Source organism: Corythoichthys intestinalis, chromosome 21, assembly GCF_030265065.1.
Source record: "Corythoichthys intestinalis isolate RoL2023-P3 chromosome 21, ASM3026506v1, whole genome shotgun sequence".
NCBI classification, from domain to species: domain Eukaryota; kingdom Metazoa; phylum Chordata; class Actinopteri; order Syngnathiformes; family Syngnathidae; genus Corythoichthys; species Corythoichthys intestinalis.
The window spans coordinates 26471007-26495437 of NC_080415.1; the positions used below are offsets into that span (position 1 = coordinate 26471007).

At 38.9% G+C, this 24431-nt stretch overlaps 1 protein-coding gene across 2 annotated transcripts; it reads left to right on the forward strand.

The window, feature by feature from the left end:
- The first annotated feature begins 431 nt into the window (after positions 1 to 431).
- On the forward strand, positions 432 to 18437 carry LOC130909874 (ceramide synthase-like). 2 transcript variants are annotated; one of them, XM_057826796.1, is made up of 7 exons: positions 441 to 885; positions 8417 to 8619; positions 9067 to 9150; positions 9219 to 9444; positions 11324 to 11419; positions 14812 to 14921; positions 16519 to 16823. In XM_057826796.1, the coding sequence occupies exons 2-7, from the start codon at positions 8495 to 8497 to the stop codon at positions 16766 to 16768; spliced, it is 891 nt and encodes a 296-aa protein (XP_057682779.1). In that variant the 5' UTR covers positions 441 to 885; positions 8417 to 8494; the 3' UTR covers positions 16769 to 16823. The 2 variants fall into 2 exon arrangements, with proteins under 2 accessions (XP_057682781.1, XP_057682779.1); XM_057826798.1 differs by lacking the exon at positions 14812 to 14921 and having other exon boundaries at positions 432 to 885; positions 16630 to 18437.
- The last annotated feature ends 5994 nt before the right edge of the window (positions 18438 to 24431 follow it).

The following is a 24431-nucleotide window of genomic DNA, read 5'->3' on the forward strand; positions in this document are numbered from 1 at the left end:
TGACTGTGTATCACATTGCCTCTCCAAAGCCCTTTGAGACAACCTTGGTGTGATTTAGGAATAAAATTGAATTGAACCCTTGCTTAAAACTTCAAAATATGGTCAATATGTGTCAAGATACCTGCCTGCTATCATTTTAAAGTCACTTTTCGTAGTATTTCATAGCACGTCACTGTGCCATTGACAGTTATAGACGTCAAATCCATTTGAGGAGAGACCAGTATAGACCATGTTTCTCTACCATTGATTGGACGTCTATTGCCGTCAATGGCAGTCAATGCGTTAATACTTTAAATTAATACATTTTTTAAATGAATTTTGTATTATTCTGAAAGTTGCCTTCAGAGAAAAAAAAGTTTTTTCACACCCTAGCTCTAATTGCATTTCCAAAGTCACCTTGCCATCACTGCCCTTGTGTCCCGAAACGTGAGGTCATGTTCGGGGAGGATGCGCTTTGAAATGAGGATGCAGTGGTGGGCCAGCCAGTGTTGCAAAACCTTCTCGTCATGATTCGATGCTGCTGTTTGCAAGTAGCTGGCGCAGCAGTCCGCGGCGCTGACTGTTGAGTCAACAGCAGCAGCAGGAGGAGACGCATTCATTGACGCGCGCACAGTGGGATGCAATGACACCGGGACCGGACCGCTCCTTCGACGCCTGACGCCTGCTCAGCCAAGCTTTTTGTCGGCTCGGTTTGTTTTCTCGCCGCGCAGTGCCGTTTTCCATCTCGCCATTAGCTGGCCGGCCGCTAACCCTCCTCCAGGCGTCCGAGCGGCCGCGCAAAACATGTGTTTCGTCGCGGCGGAGACCCCCGGGACCACTCGAGCTTTCCTTCGCGGGACGCGAGTTTCCAGTGGACGCTGACCAAACGCCCACCGACGCCTCCGTGTAAATATCATCCTCATTTATCCCCTGTATTTTTTTCTTTTTTTTTTTCTACCTCTCTCCCGACATGTGCACCAAACTCCGGTTTGCTAGCCAGTTAGCTCGAAGGCTAAGTGCTACAAACAAATACCTTGTCATTTAAAGAGCCGCCGCCGCGTGTTGCCAATTCTGCATTTTCACATTTTTCTCATTCAAACTGTGTCAAATTTGGTGTTTAACATTTAGTAGCACTGGAATTAATTACCTAAAAAGCCTTTTGTAAAGTAAAAAAGCTGATTTAGCCTTCGGGGCTCACTGGTTGACATCGGCTAATGTTAGCTGTCGAGTTTAGCGTCATTGTTATACAGATATGCGTTCTCGCGCCCAAATATCAATTTTTATTGAGCCGAGACACATATTTTACTTGTTAAAAAACACTATAGAAAAAAATATAATACAAAGTAAATACACAGGTAAATAATGAGCATCCTGCCTTCTTAATTGAAGAGGGTTTAATTGTTCAGCCTGTCATGATATGTCACTGCCAAAGATAGGTCCAAGAAAATGATTAAAAATATATATGTCGGAAAACACCCGGGTGACTTGAAGTTCCGCTCTGAGACCCTCAATTTGGCCAACTTTCAAAATTGTCCGAAATGCATGTGTGATACATCATTGGAAAGCTTAAAATCTCAATTTTCTGGGGGAAGAAAAATTTTGAACAGGAAGGCATTTTTTAAAAAATGTTTTTTTAAAGAGCAAAACCCTAATTGGAGGCGAGAACATGCGAGAGCAGAATTAAAGACGCCACGATTTTAACGAGATATTTTCACGTACTTACCTTGTTTCGATCCAAAAACTCCATGTAGCATGTATCACCGAATGTCAAGACACAGGTGCAGGGGTGAAAGTGCTTTGAATTTCTTGCCGGAACTCCCCAACGTGAAGGTCGCCACGGAGCCAGAAATTGTATTTATTTGTTTATTTGGGTGGGTGGGGGGGTCAAAACTACTGAAATGCAAAGAAAACTGTTTTGGTCAGTTATTTCTATAACACATACAAAAACTGATTTTCATTCAAAATTGTATTTTTTTCAATGATTTGCAAAATAAAAGTTAACAAAAACAGCTATAACCCCAACCTCCATCTCCTAATTTTTTATTTTCCCTCATTTCCTCACATACTAAATGCCAAATCTCAAATTTAACTACTTAAGAACATAGGATGTAGGATATTGAAATTGAAGATAATGTAACCTTTACTTTTTGTTGTGTTTTTTAATTATAAAGATATAAGTAACATACATTCAGAAAAATAAGTACTAGGGTTTTTCCGATGATGTTTTTTTGCTCCCGATTCGATCGTTTTAGTTTGAGTATCTGCTGATCCCGATATTTCCCGATCCGATTGCTTTTTTTTCGCTCCCGATTCAATTTCAATCATTCCCGATCATTTTTCCCGATCATATACATTTTGGCAATGCATTAAGAAAATAAATGAATAAAACTCACGCTTAACGCTTAACCCCCTCCGCTTAAAATAAAGTTACACGACATCACTTCCATGTTCCAAGTTTTTTTCGGTGCCACACTTTGTGAGTGCGACAATAAATAGCAGGGGAGGATGTTTGTTGTTATTATGAACCAATCTTTAAACCAAAACTAAAGACTCTGGTTGAGTGTAAGACATTTTGTCCGTAACGTTAAATACAATTAGAAAACGATTTAATAATGCCCGATATTTTTTTGCTGATTCCGATACTTTGAAAATGACGTGATCGGACCTGATCGATCGGCATCCCGATCGATCGGAACATCTCTAATAAGTACAAATGACTTATATTTTGCAGAGTGAAATGGAATATATTATGAAGATCGCGCAAACATTGACTTTTTGAAATCATAAGGAAATGAATAAGTAGCCTAACATATATGATTAAATATAAGCCCAAAGTGCACATTGACTTCTAAGATGTTCTGAACCTCCTCATCAGAGCAAATTAAACTAAATATGATAAATAAGCCACCTTAACTCTTTCCTTGGTCTTAAAGATTTGATCCATTTCCTGTTGCATTGCCCCCCCACTTTTTTTTTTTTTTCTGTTTCAGAAAACATGCAAATTTGAACCAATCAGAGCTAACTATCTCTGGTGATCACATGTCAGTACTCCGATAACTGCAGCAGCTGGGGATACCTCCATGGCGTCAGTGGAATAAAATAAATAATAAATATCGGTGGAAACGGATTACGCTAAACAAGCACTTTATTATGCTTGTTGGTAACACTTGAGTATGTAAATCTGATGTTGGTAGATTGTTTTCTTCTCTGAGATGAAATGCATGTGTGGCAGCTTTGTGTGTATATATATATATATATATATATTTTTTTTTTACATAGCGTTTTGACAGTTGCCATCATATTTTCGGAATCAAAGCACCGTATACCGGAACAGCATTCCGGCCCTGAAACTTATACCGGAACTGCGTTCCAGCCCTGAATCTTATACCGGAACTGCGTTCCTGATCATTCCCGCCCACTTTCACCCCTGCACAGGTGTGAATGGCCACAGCCGGATTAAAAAAAATAAAATTATGGATGAAACATGGTGATATAACAAGGGTCGCGATGCAGAAATCGCAGACAACAAGGAGTGGTTGAGATTTTCTCTTTCATATAGTTACCCTTTTAAACGTTTGTAACGGGTACACAGAAAGTGTATCCGTTGTAGCACGTGGAAACCTCCCCGCCGATTCCTTTATTCAAGGACGCTAGCGGCTGCGCCGTTGGCTCGAGCTTATTGGCACAGTGGTTACCGAACTTGCCTGCCGACTAGAATCGTCGCGGCGCGCGGGTTCGCGTCCCAGCCTAGTCAGAGGTGGGAGCGGACCGCGGGGCGGCACAGAACAGACTCGGGTTACACATTATTTTTCCATTTTTTTTGTTTGGATCAAATATTTATCATCTAACATATCGGGGAAAATGCAACAGTAACCAAAAAAACAAAAACAACTAAGCGATAGTTATGAGGTAGATATCCGTGACTTTTTTACAGATGCCAAATTTTTCATTGTGACGTAATTCGTTTAAAAGTTTAGAATATACGAGTGAATGATTGAAAAAAAATTTTTTAATTTAGACATCAATTAATGATTCTAAGCTAAAAATGACAGACATTTTGAATAATAAATATAATTACTTCTTTTTATGGCTAGGTTGAAACGTTAAAACGTCTGTAAACGGGGGTCTTCAGGGTAAAACGGACAAATTGAAAATAGTTCGGAGGCTTAATGCGCCATGAATCTGCTATGTCAGCATATAGACATATTGTTCTATCAAGCACAACAGTTCTTTTGGCTTAAAATACAGCAGTTTATTTTAAAGAGGTGTGCAAGAGCAGAAACTGCTTTTTCAGTCTTGTCTGTGTTTTCCGCCATATATGTGTATATATATATATATATATATATATATATATATATATATCATATTAAAAGGTAAACACACAGGTAAATAATGAGCATTCTGCCTTCTTAATGGAAGAGGCTTTAATTGTTCTGCCTGTCATGATATGGCACAGCCAAAGATAGGACTAGAGGTGTGACATCGAAATGGTGATATATTGTGATACTTTGTGTCCCAAAAGGTTATCGATATGCTCCTACCTAGAATCGAGATATCGTTTTAAAAAGATTTCGATGTCTTAAAAAAAAAAAAAAAATGAACCAACAAGTTGCTACCAAAATTTTCCATCATAATAGTGTCTCAGTTAATTCTAAGGCTGCATGGACTGTGCTCGACGCCCAATCTATTTAGACATAGAACGCTCGTTCATTAGAAACCAGAGCATTCACAGTCATTCTGTCCGATTTTCAGGGCATTTACAGGTCACTTGCTGTTCATTTTAGGGCATTTACAGGTCATTTTCTGTTGAATTTGAGTCACTGCCAATTCATTTGCATGATTCCCAGGTCATTTTCTGTTCTGTAACTCAAAATAAACAGGAAGAGACTGATAAAATACGCCAAAATCAACATGAAGTAACTGAAAATGAACAGGTAAATGACCTTAAAAGGCCCAAAATTAAGTCATTGCCTGGCATTGGCTGCCACTAAGGGCCATAGACGTTCAAATGGATTGGACGTCTACTTATGATAAGTTCATTCCAATTCACAGCAGAAGCTTGTTTTTCTGTTTATTAGTTGTTTGTGGATTATCCTAGAATGATTTCCTGACCAATGTATCGATAATCGTTATCGTGAGCTTTGTATCGTATTGTATTGTGAGGTATTCCTAGATAGGACCGAGTAAATGATTAAAAAAAAAAAAATGTCAGTGAAATTAAATTGATATTGTTGAATATATTTGTTCTACCTAGTGCTTTTCCTGCACTAGCCATGTCTCCATGGTGCCATTAACCCTTTAAAATTGACCCTAAAGGTCCTAAGGAATGGTGAAGATTTTTAAAAAAATATGAATTAAAAATATACAATACATGGTATATACAGATACAGTACAGTAAATGTTTGTGTGGAAAGGACACTGCAAGGAAGCTATTTAAAGCTTTTAGTGGGGGAAGCAGGGCAGTTTTCCACAAATTTGAGATGGCCAGATACCTTTTATAAACATGGACAGCATACGCATACACCGACAATTAACTATAGACAATTTCAACATTCTGATTACATTGGATTTGATGTGAAGTACAGTCGTAATGTTATCCAAAGAATCAGCATATTAGACATACATTGCTTGTTGAGCTTGGAGTTTTTTTTTCTTGAAAATGAAGATGGAATGTGACATTTTTAGCATTTCATCAAGTTCATTCCAAATCTGTGGTCGTCTGCACACAATGCTAAAGCTTGTACAGTTTAGCCTTCTTTTTTCCCCACTGATTTTTTTTCCTGGTGGTATTTGTGTGCCGAGAAGTAAAGACTGGGACAAGGTCAACTAATTTATGGTTTAGTTTATGGCTAATGTGATAGATTACGCAAGTATTTTGACAGTAGTTATGCCCTCTGAACCTCAAAAAGTTGTAGCGGTGAAAAATCATTTTAGTGGGAGTGTTAAGATCAGACTATGTGAGGGCGTGTATAACTTTTCTGGAGTATTTTGAGCTTTCTGAGATAGGTTGGAAATGTGTTTCACCATATGACACCATATGATGATATAGTATTATAAATGAGGGTCAAATAAAGATTTGTACAGAATGAGAAGTGCAGATAGTGGGAGATAATGTCTCAATTTGAAGAACAGAGCCGCATATTTTGTTAGTTAGCGACACCGTCAATTAAGTAATTTTACATGTTAAACATGAATTTGCCACTCAGATCTCGCTGTCTTTTACTATTTCAGTTATTCCATCCAAAACAATGCATCAGAAATGGCCGCTTACTTTCAGCAATTCTGGGAATGTCATTACAACCATATTTGATAATCATGCCTAGCTCTTGCTCTAGCTTGTACATGTTGACAGAATGACAGAACAGTGACATAGCAATAACAGAATACAGGTAGTCCCCGGGTTACGACGTACCAGATTTATGTGATTTCGACTTTACGACGCCGGAGTCTCGTCCGCGATTTTGTCTCCAGTTGTTTTTTGTTATGTTTTTTTAGTCGCATAAACAGTACCATATTGTACCTAACAGTAACTTATCTTTTTGCTTTATTGATATGGATGTCCTGCCTTTTGGTGAAATGTGTATTTCATTACAATGTGGACTTTTGTTTTGTGATGCATGTTTTCATTTTGGCATAGGAAGAGTAGAGCAGGTAGTGCTTCCGCACATGAGTAAGAGCGCATGTACACACGAAGAAGAACGTATTATTTGCTCCCACGAAGAAGTTGTGCAGCTGAGTGAGAGAGGGGAAAGATTACAGTTTAGCATGCTGTCTAGCGAGGATTTAGCTCCAACGTCTTACCGTCTTGGCGAGGACAGTACAATGACGTGTAGTGTATGTTTTTGGATAGTTGTATTGAGTTCATTTTGTCTACACTTATATATTTGTCAAATTTTTCTTTTATCCCAGTTAATAGTTATAGGTGGTTTAAATTACCTATTAGCTATTCCCAGAAGTATTTTTAACCAACTATAACTACTAGTATTGTCTGGGATAAAAGAACAATTCGACTAATATGTTTTTGGATAGATATTTTGAGATTTAGGGGGTATTTAACGGTACTTAAAGGGTTAATTCTGACTTGCGCCGAAATTTGTTTTACGCAGCCAGCGTAGGAACGGAACTCGTTTGTAACCCTGGGACTACCTGTAGAAAACGTATGAATAGAATGCTAGCAGTCTGCAGTTCATTCTGGAATTGACATCTTCTGTTTGGAGATGTTTTTTAATTGGCGGGGCAAAGGCACCTGAGAAAGGAAGACTAATTAGAATCTACTTTCATTATTAATTAGGTATTAATTATTATTAAATTCACTTGTTGTAACATTTCGTAGCGCCTTAAACCTTCATATTATCTGCATGTAAGTGTAAACTAGGCATGTGCTGGTATGATATTGTGACGGTAATAACCTTAAGCCAAAATATCACGGTTTGGTTAGGTTAGGTTCAATCACAGCTCTAAAATGTGTTACTTTGAGATATCTGGTTTAAAAACAAAAATAAAAAAACTTTTTTCCAATTAAGAGGATTTTTATTTCTCAAAACATATTAGCAAATTGGAACATAAGTGTAATGGTAAGATAAAAAAAAAAAAAATCAAATAAAAATAAATGCAATCCTTTCGGTGAGCCTAAACCCACAGCCACAGCTCAACATTATTACCTTCAGAACAAAAATAATTGAATTATTTTCCATAAAAAGCACGTGTGTATGACTCGTATCGTGTTTACATTATACATACACTCTCTTTCTCAACACGGACAGTTGTCAGAGAGAATAAAACACCACATTTTACCACTGCTAGACACACTAAACATGCATGAGTTAACTCTTGTAGCTGGTGGGAAACATTCATGACAGTGTTTAGTAACCTTTAATTTTGTATAAATGTGAAATCATACTGGAGGTATTTCCTCCTCGGCAGCCACCCTCTGTAAACATGTTTTAGATGTCGGTTGGCCCTCCTCCTCTAAGCCGCTGCTGTCTGCAACTTTTCTGTAGCCGAAGTATTTCCATACCAGAGGGACGGTATGACGAAAAATTTTTGCGGTTTTGAAACCTTGACGTTTACATACCACAGCCTACCTTGAAACCGGTAATCGGCACATTTCTAGTGTTACATTTGTATTTGCAGTGAGACGTCATTAAATTTGAAATCGTCAACACTGTAGTAACATGTTGCCTACAAATGTAACCCCCTGATAATGCTTCTGGGAATTTCAGCACATTTTCCGTGGTGCAACGCTGCTAATGGATGCCAACTTTTTAATGAGTCAGCGGTCTCGTGTGAGCAAAACCACCGAAATATAAAAAGGAAAATGGACTTTACCGTCATCAGAACGGTTGCAATTTTTCTTCAACGCTTCTCTTGATTTATTCACGTTGTCGGACTTTGTAGGATCAATAACCACTGATGATGTTAGTCTTTGACCCCACAGGGAGGAGAAAGAGCCGTAAATCTTCAGGACCAGATCGCCCGCCCGACTTTTTGCCTATCCGCCAGACGGCCAGGGACCATGCTGACCATCCTCGCTGCCGGTTCTGTATTCTTCCCGGGCCTCTTCCTTCTCTCCAAGCAGTGCCTCAAGTCCATTCCGGCGCTGCGATGGAGCGAAGGAGACGCCGTCATCGTATCGGCCAGGTCAGGTCATTTTCGGGATGTCCTATCTGTTAGAACTAGTTTTCCCAGTTGTTCAATTTATACTTTAGTGCTGCATCAAGAAAAAAATGTAGTCGATTAATCATTGATTATTATTCGCTGAGAAGTCTAGTCGAGTCATTTATAGATCACAAGTTGTTTACTGTTCTATTACTCTGGGCTCTGCATTTTAATGATTTCATGATGCACTGAATCATTGTTTTCCAAAGCAAAAGCATTAAAAAAACTTTTTTAAAAGAGTTTTAAAACGACATTCCAATCACTGGACATCACTAAGCCGTCTATCTTTGAAGTCTTATCGAAAAAAGTTTTTCTTTCCATTTTAAAATATGAACAATTTCAGCAAGTTTCTGAGGTGCGAGTTTATTCGCAAATCATTTGAAAATTGCCCCCCAAAATTCAATGACTTATTGTTTGTCTACTTTCCAGGTTGGTGTCGTCCATTCAAGCGGTCATGGCTTCTTCCGCCGGCTACATCATCGCTTCCTCTTGCGATGACGTAATCGAGGACCAGTAAGTCAACAAATGAAAAAGCCCTCGATCCAATCGCACTCTCAAATTTTTCCCCCACGTCCATTCAGGCATTGGCTAACCAGCACGTACATCATGTTCGCCGTCCCCTACTTTGTGTACGACATCTACGCTATGTTCATGTGCTACTGGTACAAACTGCGGGTCAAAGGTCACGAGGAGGCGTCGGCCGCCCCCCGCCACATGGCGTCGGCGCTGACCAGCTACCTGCGCCGCGAGTTCCTAATGGTGCTGCACCACGTCGTCATGGTTACAGTCTGCTTTCCCGTTTCTGTGGTAACCGCCATTTTCTCTTTTAAATGCTAAATTGAATGCTACATGATGTAAAGGCACTCATTGATTGCCAATGACGGCACACGAAGCCCAATCCATTTTGACTCTGAGAAATAGTCCGTCATCAACCATGGTCTTTTGCAGCGCAATACATGTTTGCAGTAATAGTTTAGCTGCTATTGACGGCGCTAGACGTCCAATCCATTTTGACTGTGAGAGGCTGGCAGCGATAATTCGCAGTTTGTTCTCCCAGTTTAAATGAATTGGACGCCTCTCATTGTCAATGGTTATTCGTTGTCAGCCTCTCCCAATACAAATGGACTGGACTTCTATTGATACATGACAGATTAACATGAAGTCTAAATGAATTGGACATCTGGCGCTGACAATGGCAGCCAATGAGTTTAATGAGTCTACATTAAAAAATAAAATAAACAGCGTAATTTTTGGACTATAACACCCTGTAACTTTTGTATAAACCAATGGTTCTTAACCCTGCTGAAGGTACCGAACCCCACGAGTTTCACAGGTGCATTCACCGAACCCTTTCAGCATAATGCCATTTTTAAAGAACCTAGCAAAAACCTAGCAAGCTAACGTCTAAGTGAATTCCTGTTCAAATTTCAAACTTTTACTACAAATAATTTTGCCTTTTGCTGTTGATTTTCACAATGGTTAATGCAATAAAATTGATTTCATTTAACTGTTCATTTTCACATACTGTTTTCATGGTGTAAAATGACGCAATTAAAAAACAAAAAAAATACGCAGTTCACGCTGTCTGTAGGTCTGTTATACTTCCAGTCAACCTTCCACTGAGCAAACAGATTTCACCTCCCATTAGATAGCTTAGCATTTGAAAGAAATAGAATAAAGCCTGTAAATTGAAGACAAACCACTCCAAAACCTGGTAAAAAATGACACTTTGCTTAGATTTAGTCACCGTACAAAATAGGGCTCTGCATTTCTTAGCATACACCAAACCCCTGAGTCTTGCTGACCGAACTCGTGGGGTTCTATCAAACCCCAGTTAAGAACCACTGGTATAAACAAATACTTTTCTGGTAAAATTTGGTGGGTGCTGATAGCCCAAAGTACAATAAATACGTTTTTCAAAACCCAATATTTTGATCCGATTCCGATCCTATGAAAATGACGTGGTCCAATCGGGGATATCTTGAGTATTTTTTGGAAGATAAGCCGCTTTTTTTTAATTCAGTTCGGCTACTCCTGTGACTGTGTGTGCGACTTAAATGACCAAAAATGCGATTTACTAGTCCTTCTCAAAAAATTAGCATATTATGATAAAGTTCATTATTTTTTGTAATGTACTGATAGTCATTAGACTTTCATATGTTTTAGATTCATTACACACAACTGAAGTAGTTCAAGCCCTTTATTGTTTTAATATTGATGATTTTGGCAAAAAAGTCAAGAAAAAAACTATTTTTTGAGATAGGGATTTTTGGGTTTTCTTGACTTTTTTGCCAAAATCATCAATATTGAAACAATAGAAGGCTTGAACTACTTCAATTTTGTGTAATGAATCTAAAATATATCAAAGTCTAATGTTTATCAGTACATTACAGAAAATAACTATCACAATATGCAATTTTTTTGAGAAGGACCAGTGTAGTCTGGTGATGTTTTTTCTTCTTCTACACAACTGGTGCAACTTATACTCCAGAGCGACATATAGTCCAAAAACTACGATGCTTCTGCTGCATTGGTCTGCCGGAGACTCTGCTTGTTGACTTGGACGCATTTACAGTGCGGCGTAATTACAGGCAGTGCACTCAGCAGCTCGCCTACAGCGGAACACAAGGTGTAATTGTTTTTCTGGACCGGTGATTAGTTTCTGTCCGTCTCTCCCTCCCTCTAGTTTGTGCGCCAAGGAAAGGGAGATTATTTCCAGGGCATCATGTTCATGGCTGAGCTCAGTACTCCGTCCGTCTGCTTAGGAAAAATACTTATCCAGGTAGGTGTGCAACTGTGCATTGTTATTGTGCGTTAGGCATGCTAAAACCTACACAGCCGCGTTTCCACCACAACAGTACATAACATTGACCTCTGTCGTATGAATTAATAGCAGGGTCTTAAGAAGTGTTGAATCTACTCGTATTGCTAAAATGCCTTAAAAAGGCATTGAATTTTAACTGAGAGATCTTAAATTCCTTACATTTTAAACTGCAGTGAATGAGTGAAATTGTGAGAAATATCCAAGTGGCAATAAACAAATTCTTTCTGCTGATACAAGTAAATTCATTTGCTGACATTTTGGAGTTACTAAATGTTTGTGAAAGTGGCAGTAAATTGTTTTAAAGTAATCTGAAACTTGTCTTGTAAAGTTTTAATAAAATATCAATAATAAATATTCAGTTTATATATATATTTTTTTATTTTAATACAACAACAAAAAAGGGGAAAACTATAATATTTTTTTCTTTCACTTTTTTGGATTGTTTTAAAAAATACAGTAACATCAGTTATAAAATCAAAAGGAAATCTGTAAACATGCTCTCTTTATGTATTACATTTTTAAAAAATGTTTTTTTCTAAGGGAAAAAGTAAATATTGACTGAGTGAATTGTATTTGAATTTAATTTTAGCAAAAAACAAAAACAAAAAACAAAGTTCTTTTCAAATGATGTGATACCATTGAAATCAACCCTTCAGTACCATTTCATTTTTCTCCTGTTAATGTTTAAACTTTGGCTAATAAGAATAACTAAAAGCTCTATTTCCTTTACATGTTGGCCTACTACAGCAACTAACTGGGAATAACAGTCCACCATGGACCATGTTCTTTACAGCTGGACTGAACTTACCATTATTTATCATCTTCCATGACATTTTTGATGGATTGGACTGATCACTACTATTTTAGTTTCACGTCATGGGCCATGACGTTTACAACTTTTACACTGCGTTACATGCTAGCGATGGACACAGTAATACTTAGCTGCCATTGATGGCACTAGACGGCCGATCTATTTTGACTGGAAAGGTTGGCAGCGATAATTAGAAGAGTAAGAGAGCACCAAGTGGAACTGAATTTGGTGGAAACGTGTCTTCAGTTTTCTGCTTTCTCTCTTCGTCAACCCACGACGTTGGGTGCACACTTGTCTTCCCCATCCCAGCATGCAACTGGTTTGTCACTTGCACATATCTCCTGTTGACTATCTCTCCACACGAGCAGCCGACATCGCTTGGTAACGCCGTTTGCTTGAATAAACATTGCGCAAACACCCGTACTGTATCTCCCTCCCCCTTTTACAGCTGCTAGCGTACATCGAGCAGATACGCTATCATCTCCTTGCTGCCTCCGCGCTCTGCCCTGTCAGCTGTCTACTGTATGTGCTTGTTAGATAAGCTCAAAAGCCGCGACATTAGCGGGAAGGCCCACCTTTTGATTTTTGCAACAATGGAGGAAGAAGCTTGTGTTTGGCTAGCGTTATCTCCCCGAAGCAGGTCGTTATGTCCACTTCACATGCACTCAATGTTAACGATGGCACAATAAACCCTTACATACGGTCGTTGCCTTCCCCTTATGGCTAAAGTCAAGAATCGGTAAATGGAGTACACTTATGTAGTTCTTTATTGACTGTTCCAGTGCTCAAAACGCTTTACATTCACGCACTCATTCATTTATGAATGGCAGCTCCAGAACGGAAGCAAAACTTACATATTTATTCAGTTTTATGTGTTTATTTGTCAGTATGTTACAGATAACTCAAGAATCAATAAAGGGATTATGAAATTTTCGGGCTTTGTATGTAATATGAAACAGAAGAGGTGGTCAAATTTTGGGTCATGAGGGCAAAGGTAAAAGGGAGAAAGGGAGTGTAATGCTTTGAATTTGGCTGCTTTGGCGGAAGTCTGTTCTCAGAGAGCTCCTCTAGTGTTTTAATGATTTTCCAATTCATTGTTAAGTTTTTTTTTTTTTTTTTTTTTTAAAGAATAATAAGAAGTACACAAACAATGGTATGAAACCACTTTTCCAACAAGTTGTACTACAGGTGTCATTTATCTTGTCATTCATCATATATCTGGCATTCATCCCGTTATGTTTTAGTCTCCCAAGCAGTGGTGTTACCAGGATGCCAGGTGTGGGTGGGCATTAGTCTTACCTGGGGGGGGGGCAAAAAAAAATAAAAAGCTACAATGCTCAAGTAGGTCGAAATCCAGAGTAGGGCTACTGCACCTTAAAACATGTTTTGTTTTCTCCTCGAGATAACTGTTATTGTGATTTGGTCTAAAGAAATAAAAGTTGATTTCATTTTATTTGACTTAGAACAAATCCATAACTCAACAGTATGGACATGCTGGTGACAATGTTTTTTTTAGGTAACCTATTGTGGTTCCTTGGTTTTATTATTATTATTATAGTTATTGTTTGTTCCCCAGCCCCTTTGAGCTCAATTTGACCCCCATAGAATGCTTCAAAATGCACCAAAATCGGCAGGCAAGTCAAGTGTAAAGACAAATTCCAAATACACTATGTAGCGCCAAGCGCCCCCTAGCAGTCATTCTATGTCCCGCCGACGCTTTGAGCCCTACTTTGACCCCCTCAGAATGCTTCAAAACTCACCAAACTCAACAGTCAGGTGAACACTGGTGAAAACTTTGATAAAATTTAAAAAATATATATATATACAGTATATATGTTTATAATATGTGTATGTAGTGCCCCCTAGAAACAAAACCAACATTTCATCTTTTTTTTTTTTTTTTCAAGGTGAAAGAGGAGGTAACAACGCAAAGGTTAAAACTTAGAACACATCAGTACTATATGAATGGGATACCATACACGGTGCCCAGACTGCCATTAGTACTACATCCAGTTTTCTGCCCCTCCCCTGGTAACGCCCCTGCTCCCAAGACATGTTTTTAGCTCGTCATCGTGACATCATCGACATGAAAAAGTTGTTGGTTGGCTAAATATTTTTGTCACGGTTGACGAAAACAACACTGCATTGTAGGCTGACTGAACACTCTAAATTCTCTTATATGTGCTCTGCGATTGGTTAGCATCTAGTTCAGGGGTTACCCCCGCCTACTGCCCATAATTTGCTGGGAGAGGCTCCAGCATTCCCGTAACCCTCATGAGGACAAGCAGTTCAGAAAATGAATGAATAAATGAAATGAACTCACTGGCTGTCACTGACGCCCTCTAGGTACAATATGGGTTTCTCCATTTTCCAAATTTGCAAAAAAAAAAAAAAAAACCTCCCACCTCAGAAACTCACAATTGACAATTTGCATCGACAGTATGTAAGGGTTTCACATAAAAGATGAACCAAGTCCACTCAAAGCAAACTACCGCTTGCTTCTCTCTGTCTCTCTGCTCTCTTTTGTTTCCACTCTCAGTACAAACAGCAACACACTCTCCTGCACAAAGTGAATGGGGCTCTTATGCTGATCACTTTTTTCATCTGTCGAGTCCTCCTCTTCCCTTACCTCTACTACGTCTACGGAAGGTACGTCTTTTTTTCACCCCGTGTCTTTTCTCTTAACGCTAAGCTGGAAGGCTGCAATTTATAAACTCTCATGTAGGGCTGCCACGATGAAGCCATTAATCCATAACTAATCGATGATCAAATGAATCAATTTTGACATCTATTTTGATAGTTGATGAAATCGGTTAGAGACATTGTTGACTGAAAAATCGTCCAAATCCTTTTGTTTAGCCTCTCAATAGCAAATGTTCTCTTACTTACAGTACAGTTATAATTGACAAAAACCTTTAATACTTTAATTTTTTTCTTGTAATTATTTATGTATTACCCATTTTACATGTTGTATTAAAACAGAAAAACTATTAATTATTTAATATATATATATAATTAAAAAATAAATATATTTTAAAATGTATTGGTTTTAAATTATTAAAAACACAAAAGGCAAAAATGAATGTCATTTTTATAAATTATTTAATTTAAACAAGGAAAAAAACAGTACATTTTCTCGTATTTATTTTTTTATATGTTTAAAAACCCAACATTATCTTAATATTTTTTATTTCTAAAATTTTATTAATATATTTTAAAGCAACACTTTGCAACTTTTCCGTTTTGGTCGATTTTAGCGACGCCGGTGGACAAAAGCGGTAGTGTGTTGCCTTAAGGAAGACTGTGTTTGCCTTGAGGACCAGCGCTGCGTTTCCCATGAGGACGAGCGCACACCCATACAGTGTCCTAAAATCATCAATCAATCAATCAACCAATCAATCAATCAATCAATCAATCAATCAATCAATCAATCAATCAATCAATCAATCAATCAATCAATCAATCTCCCGGTCACCTGCGGATGGATTAAACAACATTTCTTTTTCCAGCAGCTGTGTGAAGGACGAATAGTAATAAGGTAATGAATCCAATTGTGGCTAAACAATAGCATATGACGGTTAGCAACCGTGTGGCTAAAGCCCCCACCCCACCTAAACTCTGACGAGCTCAGCTGAGGAGGGGTGGGGGGGCATCACGCCAGCGAGTGAAAGCCGGGCCAATTTATATTTAGTATATCCTGGTAGGCTCTCTTTTTTTTTTTTTTTTACTACACAGACAAAACATTTTGTCTCTTGTTGCTTGTTGCATCTTTGAAGAATTTGCGCGAAAGCTTCCATCTCTATAATAAATGGGGAAAGGAGGAAGTGACTTATGCTGTAAAGCATTTAGCACATTTGTAGTTTTTTTGTTTGGAAGGGTTCCTGCCACCCTTCTCAAATGTTATGAAAATATTTCATAAAGGTTGAAAAGTTACCTGGTGTTGCTATATATAAAATAAGAATAGATAACAATAAATATTCTCTATTAATTTAATAAAATTTAAAATCTTTTACATGTAGGATTCGTACTCCAACTATTTTCAGTGCAATGTTTTGCTTCCAAAGCAAATTTCCAGCCAAAATGTGAAGCCCAGGGTATAAACCGATGAATCGACTCATCACAGAAATAATCTGTGATTAATCGACTATCAAAATAATGGCTTGTGGCGGCCTTACTCTCACTCCTCATATTTGCCGTTGGCGTTAACTCAACCGATTCCTCCGTTGTCTTCCTTGTCGGGGTGCAGGTACGCATCCATTCCGTTCCACTTGGTCCCCCTGTCGGTTCCGTGGCACTGTAACCTCGGAGCCGCCCTGCTCATGGCGCCGCAGCTCTATTGGTTCTCGCTCATTTGCAGGGGTGCCCTGCGACTCTTCACGGGCGCCCAAAGACGGCGGCCGGGTGCGGCCACCACCACGGACGGCGGCGTGGCAGCACCCCAGCCGGCCAACGGCTACAGAGCGCCGTCCGCAGAGTCGGACTTGGCCACCCACTGAGAGGAATTGGGAGGGCGGGGCGGCGGGAGGAGAATGTACCAATGTCACGGGGCGGGGAAGGGGCTGGGGAACAAGTAGCAACATTGCGAAGGGTAAAAAGCCACAGACGATGTCCTCAAACGGCACCGGAGTCTTTAACAAGAGTGCCATCGCACTCTGATGATGTCATCGGGCACTGTGACAGAAAGGACTGACCCGAGAGGATTTAGCCTGGATGTAGAGCAAGCATAGGTGACCTTTTCCTTCAATGTAGATCAATCGCGACCCCTCCGGCAGAGCGGGTCCGTAGGAATGTATTATATTGTATGTTAGAACTTTCGCTGTAGACCGGTGGCCGAATTCAAGCATAGCAACTGCGATGACAAAAAAAAAAAAAAAACATCCTGGCTAAAGGAGAAGTTTGGCTTGTTAGTGTTTCCTCTGTATCCTCTATGTAGTCACTGTCACTCGAACGTGTAAGAAGCAACCTGCAGATCATTTCGTAAGACAATTCTGCTGCCTTATCCCCTTTTTCCGCTATTTGTTGGGTTTTTTGTTTAATTTTTGAGGAGGCGTTGTACATAGCTCATGTAAAGTCCACATTTCCATGTCAGTATTAAGGCGGTGTTGCATTATTTTTTTAATGTGTCATATTTTTCATTCCTCACCTTAGTTGTTTTTCACAATCGACCGTAGAGTGTAGATACGACTTCATTCTGTTTACTTCGTGTCCCAATTTAGGGTCTTTCCCCAAGTAAACAAATGCGCTGTTCGCCCACATCGTTTTTACTACATTTATGATCTGTAAAAATGAACTTAATTGTGGATGAAATTTGTGAATCCATTCAAAAGTGATGTTTTATAGCATCAAGCTAACTAGGACTCGGCATTAAGAGTTACATTTTTAACTGAATTTTGATGGTTTGGTTCAAATCTGTAAAAAACGACAGTAAAATCTCAAGTGAAATTTGAAAATATACATGTTTATGTTGTGTTGCCAGTAGATTTCACCATTTAAGGTGATTTCTTGCAACACACAAAGCACCCTGAGGTGCAGCGACGGATAGTAACGTTGCAACAGACCCTCAATTGGGACACCGCTATTGTTAGGGAGGTCAATGCTTGCTTTTAAAGGATGATTTTTTTTTTCTCCTGAACTCAAATTTCCCTCATTGACAGTAATAGAAGTCCATTCCATTTGAATTTGGATTTGAAAGGTAAAAGAAAAATCATAAATTCAATATGTTTTAAGTTTTTACATCGTTCAAACGACGCCACAGGTTCCATGAACCTTTGAGCTAACCGGTTGATTATGTCTATGTTTTTAAGCAGCAGCTGCACTCTCCTGGAAATGGGTCATGGCTTAAAAGAAAAAGTATATATATATATATTAATACAAAAAAAAAAAAAAAAGAAAAACAAATTAAGAGTGTGTGCCAAAACATCTGGACTACTAACCAGGCATGCAGAACACAGAGCAAACCATTAACCCTGACCCGGACCCCGACGTACTGTATATTCCAACAAAATGCTTGTTATTTATTTGTATTTATTTATTTATTTATTTATTTGCTTTGTGGTTCTGAATGCATATTTATGCATCCGTTATTATGATATACTCTGCTTCTGAGCCTTACGTCAAGGCTGTAATGTCACTCCAATTTATCGGAAATATACTTCTCTGTCCTGATTGTGTCTCAAGTCTTCATTTATTCAGTGAAAGTATTGTGATAAAGTTGTCTTATGTTTTTTTTGGGGTGCCTTGCGGAAAATGAGCTTTAGCTCTCACGGGACAATAAAATTGCTTATTCTCATGGTAAATAACAATATATATATGATATACTGTATGTAGAAACCACAGATTAGATTGCTTAACTGTTAAGTGAATTGAAAACACATATTTCTGTAAGTAATGAAAGGTAATATGAGTTAAACATGCCTGGTCAGCATATATTGAATTTCTCAATGCTTTTCTGTGCTTGATTCATTCATTTTTGAGTTAAGGAGCTCAAAATATTTAAAATGAAATATAGAACAATGGCAAAATGACGAAATTACATGAATTGTACAGGGAAAATGTTTTCACAAGTAACTTTTCAGGATGCTCAAATTGTCCTTAACCAACTTTTAAGCAACCTTATTTGCATTTTATAATGACTTCAGTTATATAAGTCATTTAGATCGTCTTCCCATATGTTTTAATAGAGTTGACCGTACCATTACTAAGTGATTTTTTTCATTATGTTCAGATTTACATTAACCCCTTTTGATTTGCTGTGTGTGTCGGTCCACCCCCCCCCCCCCCCCCCCAACGCACGTTTGATTGGCTGATGACTTCACCCCACCCCCCCACCTCAACACACACACAAGCACGCACACACAGCCCCGAAACAGACATGTCGACAACATGCCGCCTCCACCGCCCCCTTTGCAGAGGAGGGATATTAGAAATTTTCATTTCGGCCAGCAGCAGCAGCAGCCATTGTAAGTAATGTAAAAAGAAGTCAAAGTTGTGTAAGTGGGGAACACACCACTAATTTTGCGACTGAAAGTCCGACCTGCATCGGCGTTAGCATAACATTAAACTGTGAACTTGCTAACCGGCAAAACTCAAGTACGAAGCTGCTTAGAGAGAATGGTCCTCCTGTACATGCTTTCTACTTTTAACGTTAATTAAACTGTGAGAAATGTCGTGAACTGAGGTTTACCCCTTCTCCCCAATTTTCATTTTTATTTATGTGGTCTTAAAGCAATCCAAAGTAGCTTTCATTTTTTGTTCAGTTTGGCTGTGCCTTTGGACAAAAGCAGTAGTGTTCTACCTGAAGGAAGGCTCCATTTTTATTTATTTTTGTTTTCCCTGACTAGGAAGGTTTTTCAACATTGTCTAATTAATGTCCCGTCCCCAAGCAAAAAGTGTACATGCAGGTTATGCTGTTATATCATCCCTACCAATGTTAAGACCAAACCTATGCCCTTGCTACCACTTAAACATGTACGCAAGTGTAAATGAGACTTCTTTCAGCTGGCTGCCATTAGTGATGCTCACCTGGATCGTGAAATCATGAGGAGCACACAACCTGTCGGTATGTATCTATTTGCTTTAGTTTTGTGCGGTCATTTATTGTGTCATGTTAGTTAAGCATTTGAGTGCCATAGTCTGCTGTTGTGACTAAATGTCCTGTTTAATTGCATATTGAACCTGAACATGAGTGGTGATAGGCACAGAACCATTGTGCGCATGTGCTAATGCAAAGCAATCTGGGAATTGCAGTTAAAGGAAAAATCTTTGTTGGCAACAATATTACATGACAACATACATAATACTATAAATCACTGTAATGACATTCATTCTACCTTAATCCACACACTCCAAATGTTTTATGCAACTTTCCCACGTTGGAGATATTGGCGAACATTGTTCTGAACATTTACGTTCTGCACACCTTTCAAATCTTTTATGATACTCCCATGTTGATTGGAGACGTTACCTAGCCTATATTAGCACATTTATGATTAAACTTTCTTTACACACACATTACAAATCTTTTATACTACTTTGTCACATTGGAGACATTAGCTATCATAGTTTTGAACTTTTACACACTGCACACATTTCAAATCTTTCATGATACACTCCGATGTTGATTGGACACATTCGCATTAGCTAGCCTATTTTATCACTTATATGATTAAACTATGTTAACCCAATAATTTCAAATGTTTGATGTACTTCCCTATGTTGATTGGACTTGTTAGCTAGCTTATTTTAGCAAATTTATAAATAAACTACTTTAATCCACACGATTCAAATCTTTTATGAAACACTCCCATGGTAATTGGACACATTAGCTAGCCTATATTGCACATTTTCTGATTTAACTATCTAAACACACACATTTCTAATCTTTTATACTACTTTCTCACATTGAAGACATTAGCTATCATAGTTTTGAACATTCACGCACTGCACACATATAAAATCTTTCGTGATCCATTCCAATGCTGATTGGACACATTAGTCAGCCTATTTTATCACTTTTATGATTAAACCATCTTAACCCACACTTATGAAATGTTTTATGCTACTTTTCCATATTGATTTTGACACATTTGCTGTCTTATTTTAGCACATAAACCATCTTAACCCAGTCATTTCAAATATTTGATGTTACTTCCCCATGTCAATGAACACATTAGTTAGCCTGTTTTAGCACATTCCTGATTAAACTATCTTTAACACACACATTTCAAATGTTTTATGCTACTTCCTCATGTTGATTGGATGCATTAGCTAGCCCGGTTAAGCATATTTATTATTAGACTACCTTAACCCTCACATTTCACTTTTTAGCCTATTTTATTTCAACACATTTATAATTACACTAAATCAGCACATTTGATTTTTATATGTGAGGACAAATCAGCACATGAAAAAAAAATTGCAGCTACAGGACATTAAAGAAAAGACAAAAAAGCTAGGAGAGCTCTTGTGGATGTTGGGCTACCCTTAAGAGGCCTCACATTTGCAGGCTTCATGCACATAAGAGCGTACTTTTGTGCCGTTAATGTATTTTCCCCATCTTTCCCTTCTCGCATCTCTCTGATAAGCTCTAAAAGCTAGTGTTAAGTAATCATAAGGGTGGCTTTTAGCCTCATACTTGCAGCTAGGCCTACATGATAATGTTTAACTCATTCTCTGCCATTGACGGCGGTAGACATCATTTCTGACTGGGAGTAGTAGTCAGTCATGTTCCAGGACCATGATCATTACAGCTTTGACAGTGCAGAGCATGTTAGCGATGGACAGTAATACGAGTCCTTCTCAAAAAATTAGTAAATTGTGATAAAGTTCATTATTTTCTGTAATGTACTGACAAACATTAGCCTTTCATATATTTTAGATTCATTACACACAACTGAAGTAGTTCAAAATTTATCTAAAAAAATTAGCATATTACATCTGACCAATACAAAAAAGTGTTTTTTTAATACAAAAAAAGTCAACCTTCAATTAATTATATCAGCTATGCACTCAATACTTGGTCGGGATTCCTTTTGCAGAAATGACTGCTTCAATGCGGCGTGGCATGGAGGCAATCAGCCTGTGGCACTGCTGAGGTGTTATGGAGGCCCAGGATGCTTCGATAACTGCTTTAAGCTCATCCACAGTGTTGGGTCTGGTGTCTCTCAACTTCCTCTTCAAAATATCCCACAGATTCTCTATGGGGTTCAGGTCAGGAGAGTTGGCGGGCCAATTGAGCACAGTAATGCCATGGTCAGTAAACCATTTACCAGTGGTTTTGGCACTGTGAGCAGGTGCCAGGTCGTGCTGAAAAATGACATTTTCATCTCCATAAAGCTTTTCAGCAGATGGAAGCATGAAGTGCTCCAAAATCTCCTAATTGCTAGCTGCATTGACACTGCCCTTGATAAAACACAGTAGACCAACACCAGCAGCTGACATGGCACCCTAGACCCTCACTGCCTGTGGGTACTTGACACTGGACTTCAGGCATTTTGGCATTTCCTTCTCCCCAGTCTTCCTCCAAACTCTGGCACCTTGATTTCCAAATGACATGCAAAATTTGCTTTCATCTGAAAAAAGTACTTTGGACCACTGAGCAACAGTCCAGTACTGCTTCTCTGTAGCCCAGGTCAGGTCACACACGCCTCTGCACGATGGCTCTGGATGTTTCTACTCCAGACTCAGTCCACTGTTTCTGCAGGTCCCCCAAGGTCTGGAATCGGCCCTTCTCCACAATCTTTCTCAGGGTGCGGTCACCTCTTCTGGTTGTGCAGCGTTTCCTGCCACACCTTTTCCTTCCCACAGACTTTCCACTGAGGTGCCTTGATACAGCACTCTGGGAACAGCCTATTCGCTCAGAAATTTATTTCTGTGTCTTAGCCTCTTGCTTGAGGGTGTCAATGATGGCCTTCTGGACAGCAGTCAGGTCGGCAGTCATGCCCATGATTGCGGATTTGAATAATGAACCAGGCTGGGAGTTTTTAAAAGCCTCAGGACTTCTTCGCAGGGGTTTTTCAGTTAATTCGTTGATTCAGATGATTAGGTTAGTAGCTTCTTTAGAGTACCTTTTCATGATACGCTATTTTTTTGAGATAGGGATTTTTGTTTTTTCTTGACTTTTTGCCAAAATCATCAATATTAAAACAATAAAAGGCTTGAACTACTTCAGTTGTGTGTAATGAATCTAAAATATTCATTCATTCATTCATTCATTTTCCATGCCGCTTATTCCTCACGAGGGTCGCGGAGGTGCTGGAGCCTATCCCAGCTAACTTCGGGCAGTAGGCAGGGGACACCCTGAATTGGTTGCCAGCCAATCGCAGGAATCTAAAATATATGAAAGTCTAATGTTTATCAGTACATTACAGAAAATAATGAATTTATCACAATATGCTAATGTTTTTGAGAAGGACTAGTACTTTAGCTTCCATTGATGGCATAGTCGTCTAATCCATTTTGACTGGGAGAGGCTGGCAGCTAATGATCGCTACCAACCCTCCCAGTCAAAATGGATTGGACACATAGGTGGAATTTGACTTTTGTGGTGGGGGGTCAAAACATGTTAATGACCCGAAATGCAGTGTCAGCAATAAAATTAATTTACAAAATATATGCTCGGATAGTAGCTTAGCCCATGCTTGAACATACAGGCATCCCAACTGTGTGAGTGTGTACACGCATGTTTTTCTGTCTTAGTGGAGAAGCAGACGCCACATCCTTTTTGACTGAATATTCCAGCCAGGAATATTTCTAATAATACGTTGAAAATGACTGTTCGTTTTGTTTCCTATCATTTTGGGGGAAAATCTAAATCAGGCTGCTTAGGACAGCTATACTTTTGGCCAAGATTGTCGTCCAGCTCTCTGGCATTTCATGGTCCACATCATCAAACCTTAGATCTGGCTCAGTAGTTGTTGTCGCTTTTGAAAGCTTAGGTTTGAAAAAAGTACGTATATCCGTCGTGAATGGCCTCAGGTGGTTTTAGCTAAGCAAAGCAAATGACCGTCTCTCATGTGCTAGTCACAGGGTCTACTCAATAATTTTGAATTATAAAAACGTTTTTTGTTCATTTCATTTTTGTTATTCTATTGCTTTGCAACTTTTATAGACAACATTTTACCGACAAAGGCTCAGTTTTAAATTCACTTTCAGTATAGGAAAGTCAATTACATGCAGTGACATTTTCGACCACCGGACGCGCCTTAAAGTGCATGTGACACGAAAAAGCATGTTTATTTCATAATACACGCGGTATTTTATGCTCCTGAATGATATGGACCGCTTGGATGTGTGTGGTAGCGATCGCTATATTTATTTAGTTTTTTTAATCCCGCGCCATGAAAATGAGTGACTTCCGGCTTCAGTCTTGCATTGATGAGGAGTGCACTGTGACTTGTACGGGAGAAGGACTCCTCTTCACTATACAGCCTACTGTTGTGTATGAGGACTAAGGATTCAGCTGATTTTGCGGATTAATACGTTGATTTTTCGCATCACGCCAGCCAAACGGCTGCAGAAAAATCTTGCTTTATGAGGGAGAGGCGTGTGCGCCTTTTTGGAGTTTCAAAAGGTTCCCATTCACCGTGGATATTGGCCAAGCCCTACTACTGTGGGACCATTGGACTTACGAGGAAGTGAGTAAACATCTTGTTTTGTATA

Excerpts from the sequence above, each read along its gene's own strand:
- LOC130909874 (XM_057826796.1), top strand. The coding sequence starts at position 8,495 with ATGCTGACCATCCTCGCTGCCGGTTCTGTATTCTTCCCGGGCCTCTTC. Across the intron at positions 9,151-9,218 it reads GATGACGTAATCGAGGACCA|GCATTGGCTAACCAGCACGT; the intron begins GTAAGTCAACAA and ends ACGTCCATTCAG. Across the intron at positions 14,922-16,518 it reads CTCTACTACGTCTACGGAAG|GTACGCATCCATTCCGTTCC; the intron begins GTACGTCTTTTT and ends GTCGGGGTGCAG.